Raw genomic sequence first — 18032 nt, 5'->3', positions numbered from 1 at the left:
TGCATGGACTGTTCGTGGAGGGGAGTACGCAAAGGCGCGATGCAGTTGATGCGTTTGACCCCGAGTAAACTTGATACTACGAAGTACTGAAAGCCGCACGCGAACGCCCGTTATTGTGACGTAACTATGTCACGTGGTCTATCCCACAGTACCCTTATTCATGATTGTGGTGAATTTCGACAGTGGGTTGGGCACTCACTTGTCTGGCGGCTTATGTAGTCCGAATTTGTCAAAACACACAAAAGACATATTTACCTTCCCATAAAAGATTTGCTACCCACTTTATCTAAGAACAGTCAAGTATCGCATTTATATGTCATTGGCAAGATGCACCAGCTGTTTGTAAACAGGGGCCTTGCGCTTTTAGAAGTTGCAGTATTTTAAACCTGGCGTCAGGATCAACTTAAATTCTTCTACTGAAACACGGAAAGGTTCGCAAAAACAGAAATCGTGCGAAATCCGTTTTTAATATTTTTTTATGTTCAAAAGACTTTCATCGTTTAATTAATTTTTGTGAGATATTTAGACATATTTCTTATCAGAAATCACGCTATGACGAAAGTCTGTACGGAAACATTAAATAAAATGATTAGAGAGTTGAAACGAAACGGTCAAGAAAACTCCATCACCCTTTCTACCACACCAGGATTCGAACCCGCGATATCCCGGCCACGAATCTCGATCACATTTCCATCCCTCTGTCATTGTGTATATTTGCTCCAAAGCGACACCAACATACAAAAGATTGTCGTGAAGGCGAAACAAGATAAAGACAGGATCTGTGGCGTGTGCACGTCTTGTTGGTCTTGTACGAGGAGATCCATTGTAACAAAGAAATATTACTCAAAACTTTAGAATATTTTTACAAGTGTTTTTATTCTCATGTATTTCCATGTTTTAAAATCTATTGTATGTTACAAATGGGACAAATTTAGTTCGCTACAAAGCATCATACGTGTCTACAAAATACAGCGTAAAGTACTACAATGGACACTGGAATCGTTTAATGGGCACCGGTGTTTGCTTTGTTCTAAAACTGCTTCGGGCGGCCGCTTTTTTCATGACTGCCGACTAACGTCTTGGATCGAACCGCCGACACTTACGTTTAAACGCCCTGAGCAATTTGCTCTGAACCTTCCTCTAGTTGTCCGTTGTCTGTTTGCTGGATCAGGTATTAATCAACGGTTTTGGTGAGGCTGCCATGCTTGATGGTAAATTAACTCAACAAGCTCGTCTTGTAAAAGACTCGTTATCGAACTCGACGTTGGGTAGCGACCGAAGTTCATTTCAGAGATTTTTGCTACATGAGCTTATAATATTAATTCAAGTGTGACTGAAATGCAAAGAAACAAATTTGTTATTGCAGGGAGCAAGGTAAATTACGAAAACGTCCAAGAGAGCTATTAGGCTCCATATGTGTCATGCTGGCACACAGGACAAATGTAAAATGCAATGCTTTGGTTCATGCAAAAATTTCTTTCAAAAACCTAATCTTTTTTGAAAAAATTGTTTTACGTTTGTAAATTGTTATTTTTTAAGATGTAGAAATAGCTGTGTTACACCCTGTTTTAGTTTTACACAGAATATAAATGAAAAGGAAGAAAATAACAACTCTCAAATGTGAGAGAAGCTTTGTAAAAAAAGGCACATCGCTGTAGTTACGGATAAGAGTTGCCATGGTAAACGTGACTCTGCTGCTATGGATTGCGAGTCTGTTGTGCCAAATACATTCACGAAAAATCGAAATTCAAGTTTTGAACGCGCCTTTGCAAGTTGTAACACCGAAGAGAAACAGAGGAGTCCATATCGTCGACAAATCTGTCATCAAGCGGAAAAAATACAGACGTAAAAACCACGTGTGTGCGGACAGTTGTATGTGCATCGGTGGTAAGTTAGGGGAACCACCCGATGTGGTGGCTTGCACTAACACCACTCATGTCACCTTCCCTTGGGAAATCAATAGAAATACTACACACATGTCTATAAACGGTGGAGACCTGGATAAATTGACGCCAAACATGTTCAAAGGGTTGACCAAGTTGAAAAGGTTGTCAGTTACCAGGTGGGGTTTTCTCTTTAACGTTTTAAGAAACTACTTTTCTTTTTTATGCTCCCAGACGCATTACGTGACATTGGGTTGTTTCGTTTATCGCCCACAAGGTCACAGAGCCCACGTGGATAATAACATCGTTTTAGATAAAAGTAAACTGGTATGAGTTAGGGTCAGTGCTAATGTGCGATCCATATTAAAATTTATGCAAGTCATCTGACCGAACATGGACCACACACACCATTTTTTTCCAGTTTAAATTTTAATGCGTTTCATTTTGACGATTGGAAACAAGCTTTTGAAAAAATTATGCACTTAAACGAACCTAAAATGAACAAAATCCTTTTTCTCCCAGGTGTCAACTCTCTTCTGTAATGGAATGGTCGTTCAGAAACCTTTCGTCGTTGGAATATTTGAATTTAGCAAGGAACAATTTCTCCTCTGTGTCACTAACTGGATCCAGAAGGGGAAGCACCTTTCCCACAGGCTCCCTCAACAACACGAAAGACCTTGCACAACTGGATTTATCCAACAACACAATAAGCAGCATACTGCATGAAAGAACCTTCGAACCACTTCGATATTTAAAAATATTAAGGCTGTCTGGCAACTTACTGGCCCAAGTCGGCCGGGAGTTCTCAAAACTTTGGGGCCTCCGAGTGTTAGATTTGAGAGGAAACAAATTACAAGCAGTTCATCCATCAAGTCTTGGAATGGCTTTAAAGCTAAAGGAATTGGATATCTCTGGAAATTTGCTTCGTCTGGTGCCCAAGGAAGTGTTCACGAACCTCATGGAGCTTGTGAAGTTGGATTTGAGTAATAACCACTTGTTTGCAATAGAAGAAGGAACACTGGACAATATGACGTCGCTACAGGAAATTTATTTGCAGAAGAATCGACTAAAATGGTTTGATGTCTTCACTTTTCGCTACAGCAAAAAACTGACTATTGCAGACTTATCGAACAACGCCATAGAAATTATAGAGGACCTGTCGTTCGAATCCGCTAACGCTTTGGAAACATTGCTTTTAAACAAAAATGAATTGGAAACTATAAATAAAAGAAGTTTTTCTGGTGCAAGAAAATTACAAACACTTCAATTGTCGGACAATCATCTCACAAACATCCAGGAGGGGGCGCTAGACGAATTGGTAAAATTGCAATATCTATTGCTGGACAACAACGCCCTCGAGTGGCTGTCGCCGTATTTATTCGACTCGCTCTTGGACGTAAGAACAATAAGCTTACGGAACAATAAGTTGGTGTCATTGGATTCTAGATGGTTTCTCTCGCCCACGCTTGCTTTGGAAAGTCAATTTCTTTTAAACGACTACAAACTAAAGCCTATTCCCGCCACTATCGGCGATACGGCGCAATATCGCCACATGGAAACTGTTGTAACAGATTATGATTTCTCTGGCAACAGATGGGCTTGCGGGTGCGAAGCGAATGTGTTTCTTGCGTGGGTTCATCAGCAAAATGCGATACACATTAGAAAGTTAAAAACTGTGCAATGTTACGAGCCTTTCTTCTGGCGAGGAAGGAAAATGACTGACTTCAAAGCAAGCGAAGGATTTTGTCGTAATCAGATGCTGATTTATCGGTTCTTGTTTCTTTTCTCAGTTTTCATATCCGTTACATTGTGGACATTTCGGGGTTATTTGAAAAAGCAAAAACTTGTGAAACCGCATTGCAAGAATTTGTGACTTTGTTCTTTCATCGCCTGCATTAAAGCTTCGTGCAACAGCAAATATTTCATTGAAACTATAATTTATTGATAACATTGTATGTATTTTTATTAATGACATATAACATAGCTTTACTTTTCTTTACGTTCTTATGTACATTTAAACGCGACAACGTAACAGATCGTCCACTGTGCTTCAAATAAAATTCCATGAAACAATGAGCAGCGCAAAGATGACGTCATAATGGCCTTTGTTGGTCCCTGCTTTGTTCCATTCATTTCCTGCAAAGAAAAAGAATTTACCACCCAGTCGTCAGACACGCACGAAAATCCGATAAGATTTGGATTAAGATTGCCCAGTATATGTTGCATACAACCTACACTACTAAGCAAGGACTGTCCCGGGCACATTTGACCGATTTACTATTACTATTAGAGGTCCGGTTATTTAACATGAGGATTGGGAAAATAACCCCTTTTACTTGATAACATTCACATATTGAGCATAATCAATGTACGAACTTGATGCAATGGAAAACAGCCGATAACGACAATATAAGTGCTGCAGTTTAACAATTGTGACGTAATAACCTAAGAAACTCAACAGAACGCTCTGTACCCTGAACGCTTAAACGCAACCAACTCTCCATGTCCGTGATTATGTCCCAGTACTTACTGATATGAACAAGAACAGATCTTTCGTATCTCCTGTCTCCAACCATGGTCGAACATGTAATTTTGACCACGTGATCAACCACAGGAGGCGCCATAGTGGTGTTTGTGGCGATCGATGACGTGTTTGCAGGATTCGAGCTTTTAGATGCTGTAACCAAGCCACAGTAAATGCGTAAAAATGGATTATATAAAAATTATAAGTTACTATTACGCAGCATATGCAATGAACTTCAGTTACAGCCGCCGGAAAGTTTGTGACGCAATCAGTTGTGGAATTTTAGGTGACGAGACTTTACCTGTGAAGGTTTCGGCGGTTGATGAAACAGAGGCCGTTTGAGTCGTCATATTTATTGTAACCAATGATTCCAGCAAAATAGCGGAGAAGTTTGGTGGAAGGTACAACATACTACTGCCGTTAAATGCACCTGTGACCTGGAATTCAAGAAAGTCAAGGTTATTCGTGGATTATGTCTGAGTGTGATTTTGTTGACACTACGTAGACAATATGCACTCCCACATCAAGCTCATTTGCATATAACATATTACGTTTGCATATAAAGATGTCATTTAAATATAGGATGTTTGATTTAATAACAAAGATTATCAGGTAAATTTGCCGCGAACAATTATGTTTGTTTTACAAGAGTTTTTGGTTTCATGTTTTTTTGAAAATCAGAAATAAAATTAAGGGTCAGAAGAGAAGCAGATAAGTTGGTGAATCTCACCGTGGATAAAGTTGAAATGACCGAGTCCCATTCGCCAAATATTTCGTTCGTATCGTTCCAACGCCATTTCACAACCGGTTGCGGTTTCGAGTTTACAGACGAGCAAGTCAAGTTCAACCAATCAGACGACTCGGCTCGGATGAGAAAGTTTTCTCGGAAGCGGGGTATCACCCAACCACTGTTGGTGCGCGCGACTTGGATCCTGTCAGGTGGTTCTGCGTAAATAGGAGATTTTATCACAAAAAATAGCACAGATAAAACCCGTTCAAACGCGCATTTAACAAAGCCAATAAACATTTGCCAAGTTTTGAACAAAACTTTCTCAGTTATTTTTGCTGCTTAATGTTAATTTGTTGAAACATTGATTATTCGATCGAAAAGACTTCATAAATTTCATAATTTTGGCAATTCCCGAATGTTTCAACTTTTCGTCGGATTAAACAAGTTTTCCAAAATATTTATTTTCGATAACGCCAGCAAATCTAAAAATAATACTCAAACTATGTTACTTTCGAAATCCATTGTTCACGTTCAGAAATTGGTCAGTTTCCCACTCACTAATAAGTTGTAGGCGTGCTTGTAGTGGCGGCGTTTCGCTAACAGAACACGTGACCGTCCCTGAATGGGTCGGTAAAAATTTGTTGATCGTCATCGTGTAATTTCCGCCAGGTGTCGCTGGAGCTACAAGCATGTACGTCGCGTTGTCTCTCGCCGCGTTCTGTGAATAACGAATAATTTATTGCACAAATTAATTGGTGCGGAACTCTTTTAGTTCAATTTTGCCAATTTAAAACTGGACGCAATTTATCGTCTGACAAATTTGAGCAAACTGGTTTTCATTGTAGACAGATGCTACATCCGTCAATAGCAAACAATTGCACTCTCCTTACAATGTAATGGATGTTGTTTCCTTCCGATATCACAGCGATCAACTCCTGGTTGTGGTTCCACCTAAGGGGTTTTCCCTCCGGTACCAGGTCACATGTCATTATGACGGTTTCGTTTTCTTCGACGAAAACACGAGACGGTTCGACCGACATTGGAATCACGTGGGTTGTGTATTGCCCTGCGAGCATGAGGACAGTGTTAATTAAGTAAATATATTAAGTAAAAATACTCAAATCATGTTTATTTTGCGCACAAAAAAACAACTACGCAGATGAACAATATACAAAGAAATAAAATGGCATAGACACCGATAAAACCATAAGGTTATCGTGTCAGGCGCCCGCACTCAGGTTGTCGTCTGTCTGTGCTTGCAATATGTAAGGCTGGGTTACCATACCGGGCTTATTTCTAAGATGTGTGCACATTTTCACAAGCATGCAGTGTCTTAGAAAATGCGTATATGCGCTTATTTTTAAGTAACATAGCGCGGGGTTCGACGTTTTTAGACCGAACACCTGAAATAAAGTTCAACCATCCTAACGAAGAATTATTCTTAAATCGGGCGGAGTCCTGACATAAATATTTCGGCATCCAAAAGCAGCGGGCTTATTTTTGGTCCATGTCGATGACAACCTTGGTTATGGTGATTACATGGCAGCCGAAGTTCAATCAAACCACTATTACCCGGAGACCTTTTTAGAGTGACCACATTTTTATCAACTTACACTACAGGAATTAAGTACTTTTACCAGAGGAATTAATGTTGCGTCAGAAGTTAAATTCATGACTAAATGTTTTCTGGTGTTGTTTGATCTTGGCTGTTATTTATGCGACAGTGGTTACCGTTTGCGAGGTATAAATAAAAACGAAATAAAAACTTGCTGCGCCACTAATGCGATCACTGAAGTTGTCGGGTTTAAGAAGTTAGCAGATGGTGAATCCACTGCAGGCGACCAACGGAAAGACATTTTCTGTTAATTTCCGTGTACAAAAGGTCACAAGTGAATGAAAACAGGTTACATACACGGCGCAATCGCAAATTTTGTCCAAACAGACGATCCCCTTGCTACCCAAACGTCAATCAATTACATAACTTAAGTTGTCAATTGACACACTCGTGTACTCACCTTCTATGAAACAGACAAAACCGAACACCAGAAAATATAAAACTTCCATCTTCAAACCTTGCATCAAACTGTAGTGACGCTCTGAAACTCAAACACTCGCCTCAAAACCATTTAACAAGCTTATCGCGCGTCGCCCTAGCAACACACGATGCCCGATTTGACTGAGTTAAAAGAAGACGCCCACAATGCGTTGGGCCAGGCTCCACGGGGTTCCAGTCGACGTCGGCGCCGCCAGGAGGTACTCGTGCGTCATAGAGCTGCCACAAAGTCCTGTCTTGTGTGTAAAAAGACAATAAAACAATCCTTATGATGGAGAGAAGTTTAAAAACTGCCGACGACGCAAATGCCACAGTTGCGGACTTGCGTACAACACAACAAAGTATCCAGGTAATTTGGGTGTAAAAACTTGTTGTTTAATACTTTTGACAGGAAAGACATGTTTAACAGCATAATAGCTTTGGCTTTCCTGTTTAAAGTATTAAGTCAACTTTTCGCATCATTTTATCATCGTACAACCCACGAAACGTTTATTGGGCAGACATGTCGCTCATCGGATTTTGCGCAACTACAGTACAATATACTAAATGATTGTGATTTTTATGTGAATTCCGCGGCAAAAGTAAGTTGAAATCCACACTCGCATGCAGCGCAAAACAAAACAATGCAACACTATGACGTCATCAAGGAGGAGGTCGAACGTACAGGTGGCGACGAAGCAGCGAAAAAATGGAATCTGGTGTAAAACAGAAATTGTGCCGCGACTAATGTATGAAACTACTTCACGAATTGAACAAAACTGTTTGAAAAACAAGCGACGCAGTTCATATGATTTCTCGACAAGGTAACTACATCATCAACTGATTGTTAGGTAAAACTCTTTGTGACGTAACATGCGAGGGGGGGTTGGCAGGATCAAAAACATCAGAAACTTCGTGGTTACATTGGGACGTTACTGAACAGATAAGAGACGGACTCTCCGTTGTGAGTTCGGCGAATTGCTTCGGCTAGGATCGGTGAAATATCAATTGTCTAAAAATCGTTGAAGATTTAATTTTAAAACTCTTTGTTTGTTGTGTGCATGTACAGGATAGTATTTTTGTTACAAGAATTTTCCAGGTCACTTTCCTTGCCGGCGTAAATGCTTGATTTGAGTAAATTTTAGTTGCAAATTTTTTTTGAAATGCGTTTCAAAATTTGCCGCCAAACTGTTATTAAATTTTTAAACAAATTGTTTCAAGACAATAATAATCAACAATTCAGAAATGTCCATTTTCGTTAACCAATGGAATAATAAAAGTTTTTTTAAAAAAAGGGAGATACACAGCCTAGAGGCAAAATTTTTAACATATTTAATTAAGTTAAACAAAATAGTTGATCAGCTACATAAAGGTAATTAATTTGCAAATGTTTTCATCTTAACAATGATTCTCAAATACAAACGTGCTTTGATTGAAACGTTTGCAAATCAGCTATATTGTTTGCCTTAAACATTTACATAAACGAAAGTTATGCTCGTAAGTGTATTTAATTTATACTTTGATTCTGGGTGCCGATCTCATATGTTCGTCCTGTGGTGTGGTATTGGTGACAACAACTGCTTCAAAAGATGCTCCATTAATCCGGGTCAGTGCAGGACCACTAAATATCCCGTGCGTCAGAATAGCATAAACTTTGTTTGCACCAGCCAACAGCAATCTGTAATTGAAAATTAGTTTTTATTTGTAAAACTTGTCCTTAATTTTAACAACAATTAGATCCAGGATTAATTTCAAATTTGCAGTTTCTCAAAAAAATGTTGTTTGAGTTTGAACACACACAAGACACTCCACAAGTGCATGTTAATCTTTACAACATGGTGGTTTCAAACATTCACTTTATCTCCTTTTCCAAATGCTGTTTATCTATGACCTTTAAGATAAAGCATCCCCGCAAAAAGGAGAAATCATGATAAATATATAATGCTTGTCAACACCAATATGTTTGACACCTTTATATTTAACATGTAAGTCATTTGTCTTACAACAAGGTTTTTGTTGATATATGTATTTACATGTTGCTAACTTATGATGTACTTGTTCAAATAAAACCGTGTTATGTGCTGCATGTTTAGTGCGTCTAGGGCACTGCCACTCGATACAATCCAAAATGTAAACAGACAGCACATATTTCTATCATGCAATAGGAAATTACATGCCTCTTTTGTAAGAGCTGACCAAATGTTTATTGATCATGTTTTAATGTTGGCTTACCACTTTTTTGTATGAATTTGGGAAATTCGGTAGTTTTATCGATAGACAGTTGGTATACACATTGTCAAGTTATGACAATGTCACAGGTATCACAAACAAAAATTTGCCAAATTTTAGGCAACTCACTTATCTGCTGCATGGCAAATAGTCCCACAAGTGTCAGCCATATCATCCACAAGGATGGCAACGCGATCCGTAACGTCTCCCACAAGCACCATTCTGTCAACCTCATTTGCCTTTTTTCGCTCTTTGTGGATCAGCGCAAACTCCACATTGAGGCGGTCAGCTATTGATGTCACACTATTAAAAAACACACACAACTCAATCTTTACAATTCCATTATGCTATTATTCTGGCAAACAGATACACTGTTGACAAACATACTCTTACTAATTTTAGTTACAGTGCTTGTTTTCTTCTCTTATTGCAATGCTCAATACGATGCTTTACAAATATAGATACTTTTGCAAGCAGTTACACTTGCTGAACAACATATACACAGCATATATGTCTATGTGTATAAAGAAGGTTAATAAGAAACAATATCATATTTTTATACTTCCTACATCGTTTTAAACATAAAAATTTACTTTGCTTGCTGTGCCAACGCATTACAGCAATACGCAAAGAAATTGTTGGTATTTACCGCTTGGCACCACCGGCATCTGGGGAAACAATGACAGAGTTTTTCCACTCCACAATATTTTCCTTGATCCATTTTAATACCGCTGGTTCCGCATACAAATTATCAACAGGTATATCAAAAAAACCCTGCACACAACAATTTGTTGTTTTTTTTCAAAAATACAAATATCACAAGAAGAAATGCAATCTCACAAACATTCATGTGGGCATTTTAAATCACAAAATATGCTCTACTAGAAATGTATAAATACCTGTATTTGTGAAGCATGTAAATCCATCGTTATTATATGATCTGCACCAGCAATAGACAACATATTGGCAACTAGTTTGGCAGAAATAGGAGCACGGCTCTGTGAAAAATCCCAGCATTGTATAAATATTCCTAGTCAAAATTCAAAGTTCACAACAGGTAATTTCACACTTTTTAAAATGCAGACAATTCTATATTTATACTTGTGTATATTGAAGATGACATGCTGTCAGGTTAGATATGTAACAACACAATCCATCGCAACATTGGTAGTATTGCAAAGGGAAGATAAATTGTCTATCCGGCTTTCACATTCACACAGGAGTATATACAACTATCGGTTAAAACTAATTTTTATGGGCCTGTCGGAAACCCTGCAAAAATCAAAGATAAAAATAACCTACTTTGTCTTTTTTGTCCTGCCTTGCATAAGGAAAGAGTGGAATCAAAGCTGTTACTCTCGATGCAGAGGCAATTTTACAAGCATGAATCATAATCAACATTTCCATTAGGTGGTCGTTAATGGCCCCACAGCCACTTTGTACGATGTAAACATCTTCTCCGCGTACACTCTCACCAATCTCAACACTAGGTGGAAGCAGAAAAAATGCAAAATAATAATTATTGTGTGCAATTTCTTTTGATAATGCTTTGGTGGACAGGCTCAGTGCCATGAGCTTTGGTGGCACTTAAATGTACAAACTCAATAAATGTCAACAAAACACCAAGGTTTTGCACAGCAGGAGCCAATTTCGGGGCCAAAACGGCCACAGGATGTTGCAAATAATTTCCATCTATTTTACTAGTTTTTTTCTCAAGTTTATAACAGAAACATGTATCCCAAAATTACACCATAGAAATTATTCCCTTCATCATTAAAATCGGTTAAATTACAAACAGGAAAAAAACAAATTACGTGATTCAGGGTTTAATTATTTACCAAGTTTCCTGGTTGCTAAACTTTCTTGATACAACTTTTCCCAACGATATTCCGAGTCTGTCGGCGATCTTCTGAGCGAGATCTGAATGCGACGAACCACTGAATATTTTGATATTCGGCATGTTTTCTGTAAAAACGCTTTTAGTAGCAACAACGTGACTTACGTGACCAACATTTGTTTTAGCTTCGTACTGCTTTGGCACGTGGTGCATCCGTGCGTATCAAAAAAAGTTTTGCAAATAAATTTGGTTTCAATTTGACTGTAATTCGCAGAAAATTTTTTTTGTTTGTTACTTGAGCGTGGCATTGGACGCCTTAAATCTGTGGTAAAACCGTCTGCAACAAGTTGCAAGTTTACAGCAAACGTGAATATTTGTCAAGAAATCACACTTTGCAAACCCTTGGGAAGTTTTTGTGGTCAATATCTCGTAGAACGTTTTAATTACTCGGTATGTTTATTGCTTTGCATTGCATTAAAACTTAAATAAATGTTTATTTGTGTTCTTATACTGCATTTTCACTTGAATATTATTATTCATTTGTGTGAATATAATTTTTGTAGAAAGTATGTTTCAATTTGGGGAAGCCCCATTTGATGACGTCCTTCCTGAAACGTAGCATTGTTAAAAATCCTATGACTTAGTTTTAAGCTTGAATTATCCTTGAAAAATATGGCGTCCTATTTAAGATACGAAAGCGAGAAGTATTTTCTTTCTGACGATAAGAAGGTTCCGTTCCCGAGCATTTACGACGAAGCTTGCCTTGATTTGTCCGTGATTGTGCCCGCATATAATGAAGAGCAAAGATGTAAGTTTACAGTAATTCTAAAACTAATCTTGATCTGGATAAAAGTTAAAAAAAATATTACTGCAGTGCCAGTAATGCTTGAGGAATCTTTGGAACATCTGGAGTCCAAACAAAAGCAAAACAGCAAGTTTACTTATGAAATTATAATTGTTGACGATGGAAGTTCTGATCGTACAACACAGGTGATTATTATGGTGTATTTTGAAATATGTCCAAACATTTAAAATTACTTTATTACTATGTAAGTTATGGATGTAGAAACTAAACCATGCAAAATGTTGTTGCATCAAAATGCAAACTTGTTTACTAACTTATTTTGGGCTTTGTACAGTTAGTTGTATGTAAGTTTACAAATGGCACAAAACAAACTACAAATTGGGAATGTATTGCCTTGTTACTTACCTGATAAAATATTCGGACATCAATGCATGTCATCTCTTTTATTCCCAGGTTGGTTTGGAGTACACAGAAAAATACACTGCCAATAAAGTGAGAGTATTAACTCTGCAGAAAAACAGAGGGAAAGGAGGAGCAGTTAGATTGGTGAGGACTGATATGACTTTTATTCCTTTGACAAATTATTGCCAGGGTTGGTTCAGTTCAAACATCTGTATAAATGATAAAAGGCAACTTTAATGTCACAAGATAAGACTCAAACAAATTAAAATTACAATATAAATATCCTCGTGTCAAATGCAGTTGATTGCAAAGAAAACTGTTCCGCTAAAAAGCATCATCAGTTCTTATTCAAATAGAATTAGTCACTTTTTAAAATATTTTTATAACTTTTTGATTATAGTTTACAAAGCAAGTTGGAAAATAGGTTGGCCAGACTGACTTTCCAGGCACTTGCAAAATATCATTGGCAGCTGTTTTTTCTTGCAGGGAATGATGAGTGCCAGAGGCAAGAAACTCCTCATGGTGGATGCTGATGGAGCCACAAGATTCTCAGACCTTGACAAAGTTGATGCAAAGCTTGATGAAGTCAACACACTGCCAGTGAGTATTTTAATGTGCATAATGTATCTGCACTGGGAAATATGATATTAATGCGCAAACAAATTGACCTACAGTAAGTAGCAAATCTCAGAAGAATGTTTATTGTGACAAAAAACTGAATAATACTAAGAAACTTTGTTTTCTCCATAAGGTTGCACCTAGTTTGGTGCCCAACAAATAATGGTGATTGTATAGTCACCACAAAGTGGAAGTCTTTGCTTGGCCGTTTGTTCAGCAAAGTCGTCTGACCCCAGCTGCACTGATAAGACATTTTAGGCCGATATAGTGGCCATCTGTCTGCAGCTTATACACAATAGTAAACTTGTTTAAAAATATGTAGTAAGTTCTGTATTTTATAGAATGGAAGAGCAATCGCAGTTGGGTCCCGAGCACACTTGGAAGAAGAATCCATCGCGAGTCGCTCGATGTTTCGGACATTTTTAATGAAAGGTTTCCACTTAATTGTGTGGCTGTTATGTGTGCGGAGTGTTCGAGATTCACAATGCGGCTTCAAGTTGCTTACAAGATCTGCAGCGATTCCTATTTTTGCCAACTTGCATGTTGAAAGATGGTAAGTTTCATGGTTGGTTTCAACAACATATAAAATTTAAAATCCTAATTTGCAACAGTTTGTTGTTGTAGAAAAGTTGAAATGTGTTTTAAGGGTCAGTATTTAACTTTCAGGGCTTTTGATGTTGAAATGCTCTACATTGCTGAAAGATTAGAAATTCCAGTTGCAGAAGTTGCAGTGAAATGGACGGAAATCGAAGGTACCAACATAACCTGGTGCAACCAAACCATTGTTTCCTAATCAGCCTTGTAAATTAAACAGTACATGTTTTTTACTCCCAATAGGTTCAAAAATTGTTCCAGTCTTCAGTTGGCTACAGATGGGAAGGGACATTGTTTTAATTTGGCTCCAGTATTTTGTCGGTTTATGGAGCATAAAAGTCTCACCAGAATGATGGAGAAACTGTTGGTGGAATATCTTCTTATATTGAAATTAGGTATTGCAGTGATGGAAAGTGCACTTACTTACCAGAAGGAAACCATCGGTCTTGCTACAACCTTGTTCTGGTCTTCAACATTTATTCTATTAGGTTTATATTTGATTAGTGGCCACAAATAAAAAACTCAAGAAAAAATATATCTTTGGTGAAATACATGCATAATTTATTCTCTCATCACAGGCAATAGAAAAATGACAGAATACACTTCAAAGAATTTAAAGAGTTCAGCTTAGAACCAAAAGTGGTTATCGAGAAGCAGGTCCTTGTAAATTGAAAATTTTTGTAACTTAATAAAATTTATGAAAAAATGCAACAAATATAAACGTGACGTTTTGCGTAAACGCCGCAGGGAATAAATTGTGTGCAAATATTGCAATACCAAACTGTATCGAGCATATAATATTGAAAATTCTGTGTTCATTATACTTCATCCAGACAGAATCAGTTCATGGTTTATGATATGCCAAACTCAATTAGACAAAAGACTAAATAGTGGTTTAACGGGAAAGATAGGCACTGCAGTGACTATGATTATGTTTGACTTGAACAGGGCAGTCAGCTAAAAATGTCAGTTTAAGCGAAAGGTAATTTAAAAGCTACGGTAATGAGCATTTTCGTGCAGTTAAATGGCGATCTGTAACATAAAGGAGTAAACTTGTGTGATTCCCATATTTTGATCAGGCAATTTCGCTCCTTTTCGTCGATAACCCGCATGGTTTCGTAGATCCTCGTGCCATTTTAATTTTCCTTGTTTATTATTCTAGCGCGTTGAAGTTCTTTTGGGCAAAAAAAATTCAATCGATTTTGCGATTTCAGCTTTAAATTGTTGAAGAAATTATAGCTTTCAAAATGACATCATTTGTAAGACATGAAAGTGAGAAGTACTTTGTTGCTGGGGACAAGAAAGTTTCATTTCCCAGTCTGTTTGATGAGGCAACACTTGATTTATCGGTGATTGTTCCCGCTTACAACGAGGAGAAACGCCGTAAGTACAAACGTTTGTTTTCTCCCTCCATATGATCCAACCAAGGTGCACTTAGTGTTGAAATGACATTTTGTTTCAAGAAAAACATTGTTCATTAATTAAAAATCTTGATTAGACATATATGAGGAACTCCTGAACGAAATTTATATAGATACAAACGTTTTTTTGTTTACTATTACACGAATAACACAACTTAATCTTTATTTAATGCGACATTTGTGGTCGAGTTGCTTCTTTAACGGATGCCTGTGTCCACGGAAATTTTGGTTGAGGCCATGCGAAGAAATATTAGAACGCGGTCCCGTAGTTCGACCACTGCTCTAGTCCACATTCCTTCTTTGTGCAGTTCCGAATATGCTTGACGAAACCATACGTCATCTCGAGAACAAACAGAAGCCAAACTACAAATACGAAATCATCGTAGTTGACGATGGAAGCTCAGATAACACATCTCAAGTATATTAACTGTTACGCCAGTTCCTCTGGTGTCGTTTAAAACAGGGTTTGGTGACGGAATAATTTAATGTTATTGCGAAACTTTTTACTTTTCAGTCACAAAATAAATAAACAAAACATTTCAGGTCGGCCAGGAGTACACGAGAAAGTATGGACCTTCTAGAGTCCGAGTTTTGACACTCTGCAAAAACAGAGGAAAGGGAGCAGCTGTGAAAATGGTATTGTGAAATTCTTTGTGGTAAACTTCATTTAAACGTACACCATTACCCTGATAAGACCCAGTTGAATAGAAAGCGAAACGACGATGAATAATAGTAGACGTTTAAATGATCCATAAGAACAGATTAATTGAAAGGCCTAGCAGCAACAAAATGTACATTTTGTAAGCTGCAGACAGATGGCCACTGTTTCGATCTTAAAGGTCTCATCAGTGCAGCTGGTGTGACTATCGGACGACTTTGCTGACCAAACGGCCAAGCAAAGACTTTCACTTTGTGGTGACTATACAATCACCGTCATCCGTTGGGCACCAAACTAGGTGCAACTAAAACGGAGAAAACAAGGTGGAAACACTAAGGCCAAGCAAAGCTAAGCCAATAGTGCCGTCAGGCCTCGATTATTGTGACACGGGGCCTGACGGCACTATTGGTTAAGCTTTGCTTGGCTCAACCAATAGAGCTGTCTACAGCTTACACAATTCATATTATTGGCTCCACTTTGCTTAAAATGTACATTGTTTAGTATTTTGCCCCTTTGTAGTGACTATACAGCCGTAATTAACCATTGGGTACCAAACTCGGTGTAATCCGCCAGAAACCATGGTGGACCAAACAAAAGCTAACACTGTGGTCAAAACAAAAGCTAAAATCAAAAGTGTCGTCAGACTCCGTGTCTATTGCTCATACAAAACCTAGAATGTTGCTTATCTCGGCCCAAATGGCCAATGACAAAACCCTTCCTCATGTAGGGAATGCTGAGCGCCAGAGGAAGGAAACTTATAATGGTTGATGCCGATGGAGCGACGAGATTTTCAGACATCGACAAGCTTGAAGCCAAACTCGATGGCATTCGGGAATCAAAGGTATAATGTTACTATGTTGGAAGTTTTACATTCACGATTCCACCCTTGAATTCGTTCTATGGCCAAGCGGACAATGGCGACCAATTAGTGAGGATCTCTTTGGTAGCAATCAGATGTGCGACTTGCCGAGAATGTCTCGTAATGTTACGCTGGTTGAGACTGCGTAAAACCACTGAGTGAAGATTTATAAATTATGACGTCATTTCTGAACGAATCACTCATGCGTTTCGATGCACTTAGCTTGTGGGAAACTCCCTCTAGCTTGAAACGTCGGTTGCAGGGAGGTTTTGGCGTTACGTAATAAACGGAAATGCACACTTTTGAATTTCAGGGCAAAAGCGCAATAGCTGTTGGGTCAAGGGCTCAGGTTGGAGAAGAAACCTTGGCGAAACGAACGTTCATTCGCCTGCTGGTGATGAAGTACTTCCACGTTATAATCTGGTTGTTCTGTGTTCGCAATGTAAAGGATGCCCAGTGTGGATTTAAACTATTCACGAGAGAAGCGGCTCTTCAAACCTTCACCAACTTACACGTGGAAAGATGGTGAGAGGCTTTTGTCATCGCAATTTTCTTTACTTTCGTATTTATTGAAGTTAAAAAATACCAAAAGTACGCCGGAACAAATGTCACGATAAAAAATGAGAAAAGAGAGTCAACTTTTAAATTTTTGATTAACTTTAATACATTCCTAGGGCTTTTGATTCTGAGATTTTGTATATTGCCGAGAAGTTAAAGATTCCAGTAGAAGAAGTTGCCGTGAAGTGGACAGAAATGGCAGGTGAGACTCAATTAGGATCAAACTCAAAACTATACAAATGTTTAAATTAAGATGGTAAAAATGGCAAGGTTTCATTTAAGCATCCATTATTCGTGGTGTAGTCTGGGGTGATAAACGTATGCTACCAACTAGTTATTTGTAGTGTATTGTTGGTTTTATTATTGATAATTGCAGAAACTGATAATGATGTAGCACATAACGAAAATCAATTTTTCGGATCAAATCTGCTAAATTTTGAGGCTTGTTGCATTAAAAGACATAGACTTTACTGTCGCAAAGAAAAATACATTGCCAACCTGAGGGCCAGATTCTCATGCAGCCAATAAGCAAGTCCTGGTAATGAAACCAGTTATTTGTAGAAAATTTCGGCGATATTGTTCAAACATGAGCTGGTCAGGAAAATAATTCCGACGTTTGTTTCATTTTCTTTCTCACAGGTTCTAAGTTTATTCCCTTCTTCAGTTGGATTCAAATGTCGAAAGATATATTCCTTATATGGCTCCGATATTTTCTTGGTATTTGGACTATCAAAATCCAGTAACATGAAAATATGCGTGGACTTTAAATCACTTACCTAAACTAGTGACTGTCATATGTGTCTAATTAACCTGTCCATTTGTATGCATTAAACATTTAATAGCAATTTTGTGTGTCATTAGTGACTAAGTAATGTTTCTCAT

The 18032-nt window shown here is 38.0% G+C and overlaps 4 protein-coding genes across 5 annotated transcripts; 2 read left to right on the top strand and 2 right to left on the bottom strand.

Annotated features, from left to right (window-relative positions):
* Positions 1-3809: 3809 nt before the first annotated feature.
* LOC145911706 (uncharacterized) lies at positions 3810-7279 on the bottom strand. Its single transcript, XM_082999122.1, has 7 exons — positions 7153-7279; positions 6028-6203; positions 5696-5855; positions 5138-5352; positions 4709-4844; positions 4414-4560; positions 3810-4019 (listed from the first exon to the last, which is right to left on the bottom strand). Exons 1-7 carry the CDS (start codon positions 7214-7216, stop codon positions 3934-3936), a joined length of 984 nt encoding a protein of 327 aa, XP_082855248.1. The 5' UTR covers positions 7217-7279; the 3' UTR covers positions 3810-3933.
* Positions 7280-7651: 372 nt separating this feature from the next.
* Positions 7652-11437, bottom strand: LOC145912753 (ribose-phosphate pyrophosphokinase 1). Its single transcript, XM_083000336.1, has 7 exons — positions 11237-11437; positions 10701-10884; positions 10298-10396; positions 10048-10172; positions 9528-9701; positions 8688-8847; positions 7652-8181 (listed from the first exon to the last, which is right to left on the bottom strand). Exons 1-7 carry the CDS (start codon positions 11356-11358, stop codon positions 8089-8091), a joined length of 957 nt encoding a protein of 318 aa, XP_082856462.1. The 5' UTR covers positions 11359-11437; the 3' UTR covers positions 7652-8088.
* A 404-nt stretch (positions 11438-11841) lies between these two features.
* On the top strand, positions 11842-14181 carry LOC145910466 (dolichyl-phosphate beta-glucosyltransferase-like). Of its 2 annotated transcripts, none has more exons than XM_082997597.1 (7): positions 11842-12043; positions 12110-12225; positions 12494-12586; positions 12929-13042; positions 13402-13613; positions 13727-13828; positions 13898-14181. In XM_082997597.1, the coding sequence occupies exons 1-7, from the start codon at positions 11908-11910 to the stop codon at positions 14169-14171; spliced, it is 1047 nt and encodes a 348-aa protein (XP_082853723.1). In that variant the 5' UTR covers positions 11842-11907; the 3' UTR covers positions 14172-14181. The 2 variants fall into 2 exon arrangements, with proteins under 2 accessions (XP_082853723.1, XP_082853724.1); XM_082997598.1 differs by having other exon boundaries at positions 13727-13812; positions 13898-14140.
* A 720-nt stretch (positions 14182-14901) lies between these two features.
* LOC145911410 (dolichyl-phosphate beta-glucosyltransferase-like) lies at positions 14902-17987 on the top strand. Its single transcript, XM_082998731.1, has 7 exons — positions 14902-15037; positions 15384-15493; positions 15619-15711; positions 16461-16574; positions 16906-17117; positions 17267-17352; positions 17790-17987. Exons 1-7 carry the CDS (start codon positions 14902-14904, stop codon positions 17891-17893), a joined length of 855 nt encoding a protein of 284 aa, XP_082854857.1. The 3' UTR covers positions 17894-17987.
* The last annotated feature ends 45 nt before the right edge of the window (positions 17988-18032 follow it).

The sequence above is a fragment of the Ascidia mentula genome, chromosome 8 (assembly GCF_947561715.1).
Source record: "Ascidia mentula chromosome 8, kaAscMent1.1, whole genome shotgun sequence".
Lineage (NCBI taxonomy): Eukaryota > Metazoa > Chordata > Ascidiacea > Phlebobranchia > Ascidiidae > Ascidia > Ascidia mentula.
The sequence above is the reverse complement of the archived record's forward strand: the minus strand, read 5'-3'. Positions and strand labels throughout refer to the sequence as shown.